At 36.8% G+C, this 15,164-nt stretch overlaps 1 protein-coding gene across 1 annotated transcript in view; it reads right to left on the bottom strand.

Moving 5' to 3' along the window:
- The window catches only part of LOC113765123 (proteasome adapter and scaffold protein ECM29), a 32,532-nt gene that overhangs the window by 9,899 nt on the left and 7,469 nt on the right, over positions 1 to 15,164 (bottom strand). The window contains exons 11-23 of the mRNA XM_027309190.1: positions 15,053 to 15,131; positions 14,857 to 14,965; positions 14,722 to 14,781; positions 14,495 to 14,613; positions 12,617 to 12,995; positions 12,291 to 12,475; positions 12,114 to 12,186; positions 10,515 to 10,665; positions 10,244 to 10,413; positions 9,766 to 10,113; positions 9,214 to 9,381; positions 8,840 to 9,133; positions 8,390 to 8,566 (exon numbers count right to left, since the gene is read on the bottom strand). Coding sequence (XP_027164991.1) covers positions 8,390 to 8,566; positions 8,840 to 9,133; positions 9,214 to 9,381; positions 9,766 to 10,113; positions 10,244 to 10,413; positions 10,515 to 10,665; positions 12,114 to 12,186; positions 12,291 to 12,475; positions 12,617 to 12,995; positions 14,495 to 14,613; positions 14,722 to 14,781; positions 14,857 to 14,965; positions 15,053 to 15,131 — 2,312 coding nt within the window. The remainder of the gene's footprint in view (positions 1 to 8,389; positions 8,567 to 8,839; positions 9,134 to 9,213; positions 9,382 to 9,765; positions 10,114 to 10,243; positions 10,414 to 10,514; positions 10,666 to 12,113; positions 12,187 to 12,290; positions 12,476 to 12,616; positions 12,996 to 14,494; positions 14,614 to 14,721; positions 14,782 to 14,856; positions 14,966 to 15,052; positions 15,132 to 15,164) is intronic.

The following is a 15,164-nucleotide window of genomic DNA, read 5'->3' as shown; positions in this document are numbered from 1 at the left end:
ACAGTCTGAGAGCTTAAAGTATGGACAGAAACAGAGGGGGCAGGGAGGGGCACCACACCCACCCCCCCCCCCCAACACACACAAGGAAAAGAATATTTTTATACATTTTACTTTCCCCAAAAAAACACTTAAGAACGTGGAATTCAGTGGACCTAATTTTTATACATTTTACTTCCCCAAAAAGTTTCAAAAAACCTTATTTGGAAGCTTTAAATATTTTCATTAAGAAAATGTTTCTATATTAAATCCTTACATTCCAAAGTTATGTACTCCCTCCCCCCCCCCCCCCCCCCTCCAAAAAAAATAGAAATCCTAGTTTGGCCGGTGGCTTAAAGAAAGAGACAGCAGTTAGACTTCCCTGTTCACCAGATATATAAACTCTCCAATTTATATGGTACAATGGAACTTCGTAAATTTGGATTTCAATTTTTTTCTACTCAAATTGAGAACTGAACAAAACCAGTGACACACATCTGGAGCCTTAATCATAACAAATCACAATGAAATTAGATACACGAGTGAATCCAAGCACCGATCCAACATTTAGATACCATTCATTGGATTAGATGTCAGGCTTGAGAAAACTAAACAACCCATTTTCAGTTTTCCTGGTTCTTGGAGTGTTTTCGTTTCCCAGTGAAAAGTCTCCCGATAACCTTTATCCTTCTTTAAATGTTCAATAATCATCAATATGCGCACATCTATTCACATAGCACTTTATTATCAAATTTACAATTCAAACAAATACAGTATGCAAAATTTTGAACGGTCTAATAATTTTCTCTAGTTAACATAGATTATTTCCAGTAAATTACTTTTGTAAGTTTGTAGACCACAATAGGCTAATGTTAAGAGAATATAAGTATTCTTGTAGATAATAAATTAGTAAAGATATTCTTGTAAATAGTTTGTTAGGTTTGTACTCCTATAAATACTAGTTGGTCACTCATAATACTGTGACTAGATGTTTTCCTCCCAAAATACCAGTTAACATGGTATCAGAGCAAAAGTCCTAGGATTAGGGTTAAACATCTAGTCAAAAGTACTGTTCAGACGCACTGTTCATCACGGCACTGTTCACGGCGTACTGTTCACACGTCACTGTCATCTCGAGTTTTGACCTTTTCTTTGGTTTGATGTGCCATTCGCCATGGTTGAAAGGTTTGTTAATGCGGTTACCAATGACCACATTGAATCGAGTTTTTCAGCACATGGGTCCCAGAAGACTGTTACTATATCTGAGGAACATTATGTTAAATTCCTACAGTACCAAGCTACAAATCACACATCTCTTCCCTCTGCTTCTTTAACACAAAAAGGTAATGACTCATGAATTATTGACTCCGGAGCTATTGATCATATGTCAGGTACCTCTAAAATTTTTTCTAATTTTCAAGAGTCTACTCTATATCCTCATGTTACTTTAGCTGATGGATCTACCACTAAAGTTAAAAGACTAGGCACTGTAGAAATTAATCCATTACTTCCGCTGTCTTCTGTTCTTTACGTACCCAATTTGCCCTTTAATCTAATGTCTGTTAGTAAACTCACTAAATTTCTACAGTGTACAGTTACTTTTTCTCCTGATTCTGTTGTCATTCAGGATTTGAAGACAAAGAGGACAATTGGTGGAGGGCATGAGCATAATGGTCTTTACTTTCTCAATTTCAATGGTCCGATAGCATGTCCTGCTACTGTTTCTCCTCTTGAAATTCACTGTCGTTTAGGTCATCCGTCTTTACAAAATTTGAAAAAGTTGGTTCCTACTTTGAGTCAATTATCTTCGTTAGAATGTGAGTCTTGTCAGTTAGGAAAGTATCATCGTGTTTCTTTTGCTCCTAGAGTCAATAAACGGGTTTCTGAACCGTTTTTGTTAGTTCATTCTGATGTTTGGGGTTCTAGTCGAGTCACTTCAAAGTTAGGTTTTAAATATTTTGTAATCTTTGTTGATGATTTTTCAAGAGTTACATGGCTTTATTTAATGAAAGATCGTTCAGAACTATATTCCATTTTTTGTGCATTTGTTGTAGAAATAAAGAATCAATTTGGTGTGCCGGTACGTATACTTCGCAGTGATAATGCGAAAGAATATTTTTCCACTCCTTTTAATACCTTTATGAGTAAGTCTGGTATTATTCATCAGTCCTCTTGTCCTCACACTCCACAACAGAATGGAGTTGCTGAAAGAAAAATTGGACATTTAATCGAAATTGCTCGAACAATGTTGTTGCACATGAATGTGCCCAAACAATTTTGGAGTGATGCAGTTCTAACTGCATGTTATTTAATTAATCGCATGCCATCTAATATTCTTGGAGGTCAATTACCTCACTCCATTCTTTTTCCTCATGAACCTGTGTTTAAATTACCTCCTCGTATTTTTGGATGTGTGTGCTTTGTTCATCAGCTTACTCCCGGGGTGGATAAATTGGATTCTCCTGCCATTAAGTGTATTTTCTTAGGATACGTACGAGCGCAAAAAGGGTATAGATGTTACAGTCCAGTTTTAAATCGATTTTTTACTTGTGCTGATGTTACTTTCTTTGAATCCACTCCATATTTTATCAAACAAAGTATGCCTTGTGAGTTAGACCAGTGTCCCTCTTTTTCCTCTCCTGTTTTACCAGTCCCTTCCCCTTTATTATCTGAGTCATCTAGTCCACCAGATTCCATAGCTCGATTATCTCGTCCTCATCTTCAAGTTTACTCTCGTCGTTTCATGGTTGAGAAAGTTCCTGATATGCCACGCACTTCACCAATTAACTCTCAATCTTCAAATTCAAGTATGACGCCCTCCTGTGAGTTAGATCTTCCTATTGCTTTACGCAAAGGTAAGAGACATTGTACTTCCCATCCTATTTCTAATTTTGTTTCTTATTCTCGTTTCTCTATGTCATATTCTTCTTTTGTTGCTTCCCTTGATTCTATCTCCATTCCTAAATCTATTACCTATGCTCTTAATCATCCTGGTTGGAGATTAGCTATGCAAGAAGATATGTCTGCTTTGGAACAAAATGATACTTGGGATCTTGTCCCTCGTCCTTCAGGTAAGCCTGTTGTTGGTTGTAAATGGGTGTACACTATAAAAGTGCAGCCTAATGGTTCTATTGATAGATTGAAGGCTCGTCTGGTAGCTAGAGGATTTACTCAGGTGTATGGAATAGACTACTTAGAAACATTTTCTCCTGTTGCAAAGATTACCTCTGTTCGTCTTCTTATCTCTTTGGCAGCAACTTATAATTGGCCATTGCATCAGTTGGATGTGAAAAATGCATTTCTGCATGGAGATTTGGAAGAAGAGGTATATATGGAACAACCTCCTGGATTTGTTGTTCAGGGAGAGAATCCGCGGTTGGTTTGTCGTTTGAAAAAATCCTTATATGGATTGAAACAGTCTCCGAGGGCTTGGTTTGGCCGGTTTAGTAGTGTTGTCATGGAGTTCGGTCTGACAAGATGTGGAGTAGATCACTCTGTATTTTATCGACATTCTAATGCTGGTAAAATTATTAGTTGTTTATGTGAATGATATTGGGTTTGTTTGGATTGTAAGTTATTTGGGATTATTTGAGATATTTTTACTGTAGCACTTTTTATGATGTGATGTATGTGAGATAAAAAGGTAATTGGGAAGATAAAAAGGTGTATTGGAAATTGTAATGATGATGTAAGCAAATAAAACTGGATAAATAATGCTCAATCCAAACAAACTGATTGTGATTACAGGTGATGATGTTGTGGGGATCCAGAAACTTAAATCCAATCTGCAGGCAAACTTTCAGACAAAGGATTTAGGTCATCTACAGTATTTTCTGGGTATTGAGGTAGCTCGGTCTAAATATGGGATTTATTTATGTCAAAGGAAATATGTACTCGATATGTTGAGTGAAATTGGGATGTTAGGTTGCCGACCTGTAGATACTCCTATGGATCCCAATGTGAAATTAGCAGGAGATCAAGGTGCATTACTTGATGATCCTAAGCAATATCGAAGACTTGTGGGTAAATTAAATTATCTCACTGTAACGAGACCTGACATTTCGTTTGCAGCGAGTGTTGTGAGTTAATTTCTTGATACCCCTCGTACTAGTCATTGGGATGCTGTTATACGGATTTTCAAGGATTTTCAAGTATCTTAAGAGTGCACCTGGAAAAGGGTTGCTGTATCAAAATCATGGACACACTGATATTGAAGGATATAGTGATGCAGATTGGGCTGGTTCTGCCTCAGATCGAAGATCGACTACAGGATATTGTGTGTTTGTTGGTGGTAATTTAGTGTCGTGGAAGAGTAAGAAGCAAACAGTTGTATCCAGATCAAGTGCAGAATCTGAATACCGCGCTATGGCTCACACTGTGTGAGTTGGTTTGGTTGAAGAGCATGTTACTTGAACTTGGGTTTGAGCATAAACAGCCTATGAATTTAGTGTGTGATAATCAGGCGGCTGTTCATATTGCGTCTAATCCAGTGTTTCATGAAAGGACAAAACATATTGAAGTTGATTGTCATTTCATTCGAGAGAAATTGCTTGACGGGGTCATCAAGACATCTCATGTACCGTCTGTAGATCAATTGGCTGATGTGTTTACCAAGAGTTTAGGGGGCTCTAGGGTGAAATACATTTGTAACAAGTTGGGTGCTTATGATATATATGCTCCAACTTGAGGGGGAGTGTTAAGAGAATATAAGTATTCTTGTAGATAATAAATTAGTAAGGATATTCTTGTAAATAGTTTGTTAGGTTTGTAGTCCTATAAATACTAGTTGGTCACTCATAATACTGTGACTAGATGTTTTCCTCCCAAAATACCAGTTAACAGCTAATGCACATACAAGTTGAGTTCTTTTCAATTTGCCCAAGCACATGCAGACCAATGGTTGGCAGCAGGAATAGAGATCAAGTTTCTAATATTTTAGTTGATAACCATCTCATATGACAGATTGAATCATTGGTATTAAAGTAACTAATAAGCTTATGAACTCCTATGATCATCGATTTAAAATAACTTTGTAACATAATAAGATTAATGTCAATATGTCATGTTTACTTGCTGGTAAATAAACACAAAAGAAAAAAGGATGCATGATATTTTACACATTACGGTAAGGTATGTCAATGTGGTAGAAAACATCTTTTTATACAATAGGCCACAGTTTAAATGAGGCTGCATGATTTTCAATCCTCAGCAAATGAAAACTCATATTTGGAGCTACACACGTCATATGTTTCGGCTACTCAGACACCAATCCTATCTTGGTTTGCAGACATGGGAACTACACTACTTAAGATTGCTTGAGTTTGAGGCTTAGAAGCATCTGCATGAATTTAGCCCACATACGTCGACCCAGTAATTTGATCCAATATCATATTCAAAACTTAATCTTGAAGGTTAAAGATTTCTAAGCATCAAAGAAATCTCCTCAAAAGATTCATTGGAATATGTATAGAGACATGCTATACGAGCAAATATTTATCTAACCCTGAGATCAGAAATAGTTGGTGTTTGATCATCATACAGAATAATCTCTCTAAGACAATTAAAGAGCAAGCTTCACAGGGATGAGTCCAAAATATTGTAGTCATACACAAGGTGAGCTCAATATAAAGTTGATCAAAGCCCATAGTACTTAAGGCTATTTTACATGGACTCAGGTGCACTTGTCAGTTATGGGTGTGTGTCGAAGCATCAAATTGTCGTATTTGGAATTATAGGATCCGGGTATATGTGTCAAAATTTGGAAACAAACGTGGGGATATGATTTCTCACTCATCAGTGCATACAATTTTTTAAAATAAATTATTCCAAAATTTATCTACGATCATGTTTGAAGTATAGGCAAATAAAAGTTCATTTAATCTGCAGTCAGGTTGAAAAGAACCATAAGCTTCGTTAGAAACTTGAATTTTGAAGTGTGAGGGGCTAAATTAATATTAAAAAAGAGCAAAATTCTAAAGAAATAAGTTAAGTATTGATAAAGAAATAAAAGTTAAAATATAGGGGTTTAGCTGCAAAAAAAAGTCATGTTCAAACTCCATCTTGGAAATTGACATCCATTATTAGTGTATGTAATTAATTCTTTTAGATTACAACATATGTGGAATTTATTAATATCCAATCAAGGTATTAGCAACAACTAAAGGGTCATCAAAAGTTACTTTAGACAAACATTTTATCTTATCACTTGCTCTTTCCTGAATCTTGAGTCCAACTATTACCCTGAGACTCTAAGTCCTCACCATAGTATCTCATTAGTATGACATCTCATTTTCATCTTCATCTTCCTCTTGCAGCCACGCCTCTGCATAGTCAACGCACCCAATTTTTTTTCTTTTTTTTTTTTTACCACATCAGACACATTGCACAACAATGTCCATGTCGTATAGTTTCGACATGGGTGCAGCAGGGCTGCAAGGCAAGTCCAAGTAACATAGACTGGAGTCAAAGAACAGAGGCCTATTTTACATGGATCTCCTTCCAGCCCTGCTGCACCCGCATCGACATGACATGAAAAGGACAGTGGTGCAAGATATGTGTCTGATGTGGTCAACAAAAATTGGGTGCATTGACTGGCTGCATCTACAATAGATGAGAGGTGATGACATGGTATGGTGAAAAGGAGGAAGATAAGAGGTCATGAGATGCTACGCTGAATGAGAGGAAGTTGACACTTTTTGGGGAAAAAGTAGATAGGATTTTAAAAGAGGAAGATAAGGAGTTGAGTCTCGGGGTAACAGTTGGACTTAAGATGACAAAGCAAACAAGGGATAAGAACAAAGTTTTGTCTAAAGTAAACTTTTGGTTACCCTTTAGTTGTTAATAGTGCATTCATTGGATAAAATAAGTTACACACATTTTATTTCTAGCTGCTATTGCATGGTTACCGGTCATCTATGGGTGACTTTAACACTTGAAAAGTAGCCCATCTCATGATCTAAAAGAATTAATTACATACACTAATAATGGATATCAATTTCCAAGATAGAGATGGGGTTTGATCATAATATCTTTTTTGCAACTAAAGCCCTGTATTTTAACTTTTATTTCTTTTACAATACTTAATCTATTTACAATTTTTCCCTTTTGAACTATTAATTCAGCACCTCATACTTAAAAATTCACGTTTCTAACCCAATTTATGTTTTTTTTCAACATAATTGAACCTTTTATTAGCATAGACTTCAAACATGATAATGGATAAATTTTGGAATGATTTATTTTTAAGTATCTTATGCACATATGACTATAGGAAATGTATCCTTGCACCCCATTCCAATTTGGACACATATCCCAAGATCCTATGATTTTCAAATATGCAAACCCAACACTTCAACACGCATGCGTACCCAACACCCCACACCCCAATCCATGTAAGATAGAGTGGCTTGAGGCTCTGATGAGTATTTCAACAATTTAGGCAGAGGGGCTTTTTTAAGTAATCTTTGCATAATTGATAGTAGTTTTATTCTATTGATGTTTCCCTCTATGGTTTTACAAGTCCTTTGGTTATCAGGATTCAGAATGATCAGAATACATCAGGTGATCCTTCGCAGGACTTGTGGCACTTGTAAGCTATATTTGGGATAACGAAGCCTTGGATCTCCAAACGTCAGACATCATTAGGTTCCTCAATTAGGTGACTCCTTGAAGGACTATGGGAATTTCAAAGATTTGCTACCTTCTACCCCAATTTCTACTGTTTTCTACTCCTTGCTGCTCTCTTAGACTCATGATTCAGGTGTTGTTTCTAGAACATACATAATTTCGTAGGCAATCATTAATTCCAGATTTAGGGCTGTACCGCACCAAGTCAGGAACCAGGCTTCAATTTGACCACGTGCATAAGCTCACAGCTACAAATGACTTGCATAGTTATGGATACAGATTTTATCACAATGGTAAACACAAGGTCACCGTTGATAATTCTATAAGAAGTCCAGAAAATCAATTGCAATTGCAATTTTAATTGTCTAAAACAAGTTACTAGACTCGCTGAAGCCTAAAAACTGATGAAATATGTTGAAAAGAATGGTAAAGACAAGGTCACTGTTGATAATGCTTCAAGAAGTCCAGAAAGTCAATTGCAATTGTAATTTTAATTTTCTAAAACAAGTTACTAGAGTTGTTAAAATCTGATGAAATATGTTGAAAACGCCAAATATCAAGAAAGTACAGCTATTCAAAGTCAGCTGCAATTGCAATTTCCTTAAACTAACTAGAGAAATTCAAACTGATATTAAAAAAAGCCACAAAAAAAATTTTTATCAAGCATAATGAACAGCATAAATGGATGGTTATATAATGGTTCAGTGCTAAGTTTGACCGTCTATATATCCAAAGAGAAAAGATAAGCCATTCCAGCTACTAAGTCTTGATGCGTTAATCCAATTACCTGGTCAAATTTACGTCCTTGAATTATATCTGCAATAGCAAGGCAAGAAGCTTCACGTGAGCGCCAGAGCCTTGATCCGCACTGCATCAGAAGATCATCAATAATGAGATCCAAGTGTTCATCGATTGTCCTCTTGGAGTCAACCACCAGTGACTTCCAGATATGTGCCATAGCATCCTAGAGCAAAATGGTAGAGCAACAACAATGAGAAAGATGAAGCAATAAAGCCTCTCATGCTTTTCCACTCCTATAGACAACAATCAATGGATAGGTACAGAAGTCAAACCAATATCACAACTAAGAAAAGATAGAATGGGGTACAGAAGTAGCCAATGTCTACTTGATGTGAAGAAAGTTTGAGATCTAATGAGCCAAAATGGATGTAAAAATGCTTTATTAGAAAAGAGCAACGGCACTCAAAGAAAACATTCTTAAGTATAGGATATCTACCTGAACATTTTTCTCAGGGTCATACTGGTAGCGAACAAGTCTTGGAATCAATGAACGCAAGTATGGCTGTAGGGCATCTCCAGCATGCTTGGCTATCTTAGAGAACCCAAACGCAGCACCTCTTTTGGAATTTAGTGAAGCCTGATAATTAGCCAAGTCCATGAACTTGTAAATCAAGTCAGGTTGCCCCATCTCATTTGCGAGGTTGCAAAGTTCCTTGTAAGTGCTCAATTTTCCTCCCGTAGGACTTTCACCAATTGCACCATCTTGAAACACTTCAGTGTTTTCTAACAGCTGCAAAAATGAGAGATGTAACTTAGAAAAAGAGTATACACACAAGAAAGATGATGAGCATATAAGATAGTCATCCTGACCTTTACAGCTCTTTTCCTCTTCCCTGAACCAGTTAGTGTGCCAACTAGGGCATTCACCAAGTTTTTCTTCATCGAAGCATCACCAAGTTCATATACAATACTGAGGCCCTGAGATGCAAGTTCTTGTGTGAGTTCATTCTGTTCTCCCAGAAGGTGTGAAAAAGCTTCCTGCATCCATTCCAGCAGTGTATTAGATGGAGAATTATCATTTTAAACAAATGGAAATCCTGTGTAATGAATAATCATATAAAGTGTACAGCATATCTGCCTAGTTAAACTTATTACATCCTGCAAACGTTGAGCTAAGTGCCCCAATGGTCACTAAGCTATTTCAAGTATTTCATTTTAGTCACTAAACTATTCTGAGTGCAAAGAAAACACTTTTGGAACTGCATTGTTTAGATCACTCCATCCATATTCCACCATTAACTGTGACAGCTGGAAACTCGTGCTTCACACCAATGGGTGTACTAACTACATATATCTTGAACTTCAACTACTGGAAGTATGGTTAGACGCTTTACAGTCGTAGTTGTAATGCTTGTGACAAACCTGGATGTCAGGAAGCAACTGCTGAATTGTTGGATGGTGGCCACAGTACATTGTCAGCGACAGTAGCCAGACAGTTCCAGCACACAGCTCCTCCTTTTTGTTGCTATACAAAAGTCCATCAAATAATTTCCTAGTAATTGCATCTCTAACTGCACTATGGTAGTTCTCATCAACTTCAGAATGTATGTTCCGAGAAGTTGACAAAGATGACACAACATCAGCCATCAGGAAGTTTGATGTAGCAGAAAGTGAAGAATAGTTCGTTTTGAGAATCATGTCAGTAGTCACAGGAACACCACCCCATAAAAATGCAAGCGCCTCACCAGCAGCAAACAAGATATCCTCAGCCTGCCCAAACACAATTGGGGAATAATGTGTAAAAGAGCACATGAAATCTTTTCAATTTTTATATGCCTTGACCATTCATCGACAGAATAATTTTCAAGAAAGAACTGAAAATTTCAATGAGGATTCCCACCTTAGAGCGGCATAGACTGAAAATCAAATCAAGGGTTGTAGTCAGGAACGAAGAGGATGTCTCTTTAACAGACATATGACCCAAAGCAATAACAATCCTCTGGATTGCTTTAATTTCTTCACGAAATAGAAGCTTGCTTAATGTTCCATGCAACAGCGTTAAAACATTGGCTGCAATTGGATGATGCATGTACATCAAATTGTCAGCTTTACCATAATGTAAAGCTTTTATGCAGCCTCTATTGAGCTTAAAAGGCAAATACAAACATTACCTAAACCAGAATCATGAGGCAGCAGAGGAAGTGGAACACTTAGTCCAATATGTCCTAGAGCTTGCATTGCAGCAGAAGCTAGAGAAGCACTCTCTGAATTAACTACATCAACCAGACATTTAACCGTATTCTGAAGCAAGGAATCTGATATCTGTTGGCAAGGAGAGAATTAATCGTTCTTAATGAAGAAGGCAAAGTAATGCAAGGCATTGAAAAGAGGCTTAAAATAATATAAACAGGAAAAATCAAATAAAAAAGAAAAAAAATTTCCATCAAACTTTTTTGTATTCTTTTAAGTCCTGAAATTCTAAACCACATCTTAGACAGAGTCATATGTATTCTTACAACCTACTGGTTAATGGTCTTTCTTCCACATATACACCCTCCACAATTCATACGTCCTCTTGACACTAGCAAATACAGCTTTGGCTATTTTTTTTTTTGTAATAATGTACTACCTCACTTGGTTTAGTCACATCTTTGAAAACCATTCAGTTGCTTACAAATAAATTAAATCAAACAAATTGCTTCATTGATGCGAATAAAATTCCATATTATCAATAATAGAATATTCCAGCATAATTGTCTTTTCTTGAAACTAAAAGTCATGGTTAGCCACCCCTTCAAAGGTAATTCTATTTCCCAAATCATCAAAATGACTGAAGGGGGCTGCACAAGATTCAAAACAAACAGGCCACCAGGTCCACAACAGTAACTCATCCTTTCTCTTCTTCCTTCATATTTGTCAAACAAGACCCAACAGAACTACCACTACTACTACAAATCAAGAACGCTAAACCGCCAGGTCCACAACAGTAACATCTCATACTCTTCTTCCTGCATTATTGTCAGACAAAATCAGCTGCACACTTACGCAGAGCTACCACTACCACCACAAATCACACAAAGTGATGCAAAAGATCACCCCAGTATCCAAAATGAAAGGAAAAATGGAAAAGGAAAAGGACTTGCCAAGAGAGACATGAATTAGAAGCATGGTGGACAGGCAAGAGTGTTTCTTATGAGAGATTTTTTTCTCCCTGTCGTAAGGCTTTCGGTTTCCTGGGCCAGTCAATTTTTCCAGACTGGGATTTCAGACGCTTTTAGGTTTGTGGTTGATCCTACGGAGGATATCTTGGGTAAACAGAATGCATCCCAACTGGCAACCCAAGACTGGAACCATTAGCAACTTTTGTCTCATCGTAACCATCTCAGTCTTTCTTAATTACATTATCATCCCACAGAGCATGCAACATACATGACATCTATCCAATTAACATGCTCCTGTCCAGCCTACAATATTAAAAAGGGCTTTGTCAGCTGGCCCTTGCCTCTAACAGGAAGACTAATGTTTTTCAGTCTGACAAAACCAATATCTCATCCTTGTTCAATTTTTTAACCCATACCAAAAAATAAGAAGAGACCCAATTTAATAAACCACCTCCCCTTCTCTTCAAATGCTATTCCTACTTGATAGTAGTTGTGGCCATATCAGTATTGCATTAAAGAAGCACAGCCAAAGCAATATGTATACCATGGTTCTAGTCATTTCAGACAGCATTATCAACTTTCACAGATAAACAGAATCACAGAACTTACAGTAGGTGCCTTCAACAAGCAATTTGCTGTAACATATCCTAAAGCACAAAGCACACCATGCTGCATCTCAAACCTAGAGAAAGCAAATGCCAACTTATGACACCATAACTGGAGTGAAAAACTCAATCATAATTTGTGATGAGTGCTGAAGGAAAACTTGCTGTTAAAACTAAGAACCTTGGCTTCAGCATCCCGCCAACTGAGGATATCAGTTCAGAAATCAGATCAGAGGATGCAGAGACAGGAAGCGCAGAGGAGGCAACTCCAAGTAACTGCGCTATTGATTCACGTGTACCAAAGTCCAGATGACCCAGTAATTGCTTTAGCCACAACACTTTATTCGCATAGCGAGATGATATTACCTATTGAACAGAAGCATAACTAAGAAAAGGACATCCAAAAATGCCATTTGCTCAGACAAGAGGGAGGGAATGGCACTATTGAAGTGATAACCAATGCACTTGTTTTTAACATTTTGACTCCTGAAATTCAATATAATGTACCTGTGGAACATGTGTTGCAACAGTTATCAATGCCTTGGAGGCATCAGCATGCAGCTCAATAGAGCCTTCGTATGCCATGGCATGCTCTAGAAGTGAACATAGTTTATCCACAGAATATACAAACTTTGAATCTTCCAGTATGGTATTTTGCTTTACATCTGATTCAAAGCACTTCAACAAAAATTTGATCATAGCTACATAGGTCGCTGAATGGAAAAGTAGCTTGCTTTGCCCCAGACCAGCTGAATCTGTCAATGCTGGCTGCTGTTCCAGAATATAATCTAGCATGTCTACTAGTTTTGGGTATTGGATACTCAATTCAGTGCTAAGAGTCTTTCTTTGATCTTCTCCAGGAAACAAACCTTCTAATGCCATCTCCCTTTATGAATATCAAAGTGTTTAGTTCTATAAAAAAAATGACAACAAAAACATAAAACTGAAATCTCAACATTGTGAATAGCTAATAACAGTCCCACTTTAACAGCTTCAAATATCACTCCAAGAACCAGAGGAATTTGAACTATACCAGAATACACAAGTTTCCTGGACATACATCTGTAGCAGTGGAACTAACTAAAATGTATTTAAAAAATAACTTTCAGAATAAAGCTGACCTAAAAAATCAGTTATCATCATCACAGGGCCCTTTGGTAACTTTCCTAAGAACTATGACAAGCATGATGAAACACTATACAACTGAAGACGAAACAGAGAAATTTAGGGAGAGACAGTAGAAAATTTGCTTTCAATCACTCACTGAATTACAGTTCCTAGATCTTCTTTCCAGATAACAATTTATTCATTTGCTTGTTCCGTTTCTCCTAAGAAATTAGTCCCTCCTTAATTAAATCTAAAGTCTTACTTGCTTTTTGATATAATAGACAACGATATGCAATTATCCAAAGCAGAACATACATTGTAAAAACTATATAAAAAGTAGAGGAGATTGGAGAAATGAACAAAGAAAAGCATTTTTTCTATTGGTGTTAATTCAAAATTGTAACGTGACAGTAGAAAATTTGCTTTCAGTCGCTTAATGAATTGCAGATCCTATATCTACTTGCGAGAATACACTTCATTCATATGCTTTTTCCATTTCTCCTAAGAAATTTGTCCCTCCTCAATTAAATCTAAAGTCTTACTTGGTTTCTAATACGATACACAATTATAACACAATTATATGCACTTACCAAAGCAGATCTACGTTGTAAAAACTATAGAAAAAGTAGAGGAGATGCACTAATCTCCGATTGGCTGGAGAAATTAATAAAGAGAAGCATTCTTGTCTATCGGTATTCATTCAAAATGGGAGGCAAGAAACTTGGTTTTAACCACTTAGAGCCAGAATGCATGTCAATTTGGATGTAAGGCTTAAATGATACAAGAAGCAACTAAGAAATTCAAACTGATATATGAGCTTACACAAGTGCAAGTGATGCAAAATGTGATGTTGAAAATAGAACTAAAGAAGGTTTAAGAATACAAGCCTGTTTAGGAACGCAGTGCAAAAGCATAAAGGTATTCTAGATTTAAATGAAAAATAAGCTGCCATTGAAAATGCTTGGCAACATATAAAATCTTTTTCAGCTATTTTTAATGAAAAGCTGTTTCACGTGAAGCCTAATCTGGGTGATGTTTCATAAGAAGCCGTTATCCAAAAGGCACCTTTCCACATACATCACCCAGGATGGACCGCAAAAACTAAAGATGGCAGGTTAATTCAAAGGACAAATAGTACAGTGACTACCTGACAACAAACATATTCCCAAACTTAACAAAATTGTCAAAGGATAAAAAGACCTAAACTAGTTACTGCATGTTGCAACAAGAACAATATAGGAAAATAAAACTACTGGCTAAAAAGGCATGGTGAGCTACCTAATGTCCAATTTAGGATCAGCAGCAGCAAGCATACAAATGAATCGGCTAGGGCAATGCTGCATGTCAAACAAGGATGTCACCCATCTGACAGCACAAAATCGAACTTCACTTTGTTCCTTTCATACAAAAGGTAAATACATGTCAGATAAGTAATCAAAGCTGTCACATTTGAAACAATCTGAATACTTAGCATATGGGATGAGCCAAGTTTAATGAAAATGTACCAATTGAGAATATATTAGAAGAAGCGACTCCAAACTCTTCAACACATTGGAGGGTGCATCCTGATGCAAAGCAACAAACCGTGAAAATGAAGAGTCAAATCAAGTGCAAATGCTTGAGCTGATGAAACTTGATACCTTATATGCCAAAGCAAGTGAATTAGTGGCATCTTGAATGACTAAACGCAAAAATTGAGCTTCCATTTTCAGTGCCTCAAAAAGTCGAATGGCCATATCCGTTTTCTCTCTATCAGAACCACATAACATAACAAAATTATGAGTGATTGAGATAGAAACTGAAACAGCAAAACATGATTGGAACAAATAATCTTACCTGAAAAGTTGTGGCATCCGTTCTGCAAGCAACCCAATTGCCTGATAGGCAAACGTTTTTATCTCCCTGAAAATAGCATCTGTATGAATGAGGCATCAGAATCTAAGTAACA

Source organism: Coffea eugenioides, chromosome 1 (assembly GCF_003713205.1).
Source record: "Coffea eugenioides isolate CCC68of chromosome 1, Ceug_1.0, whole genome shotgun sequence".
NCBI classification, from domain to species: Eukaryota; Viridiplantae; Streptophyta; class Magnoliopsida; order Gentianales; family Rubiaceae; genus Coffea; species Coffea eugenioides.
This window is presented reverse-complemented; position numbering and strand designations above follow the sequence as displayed.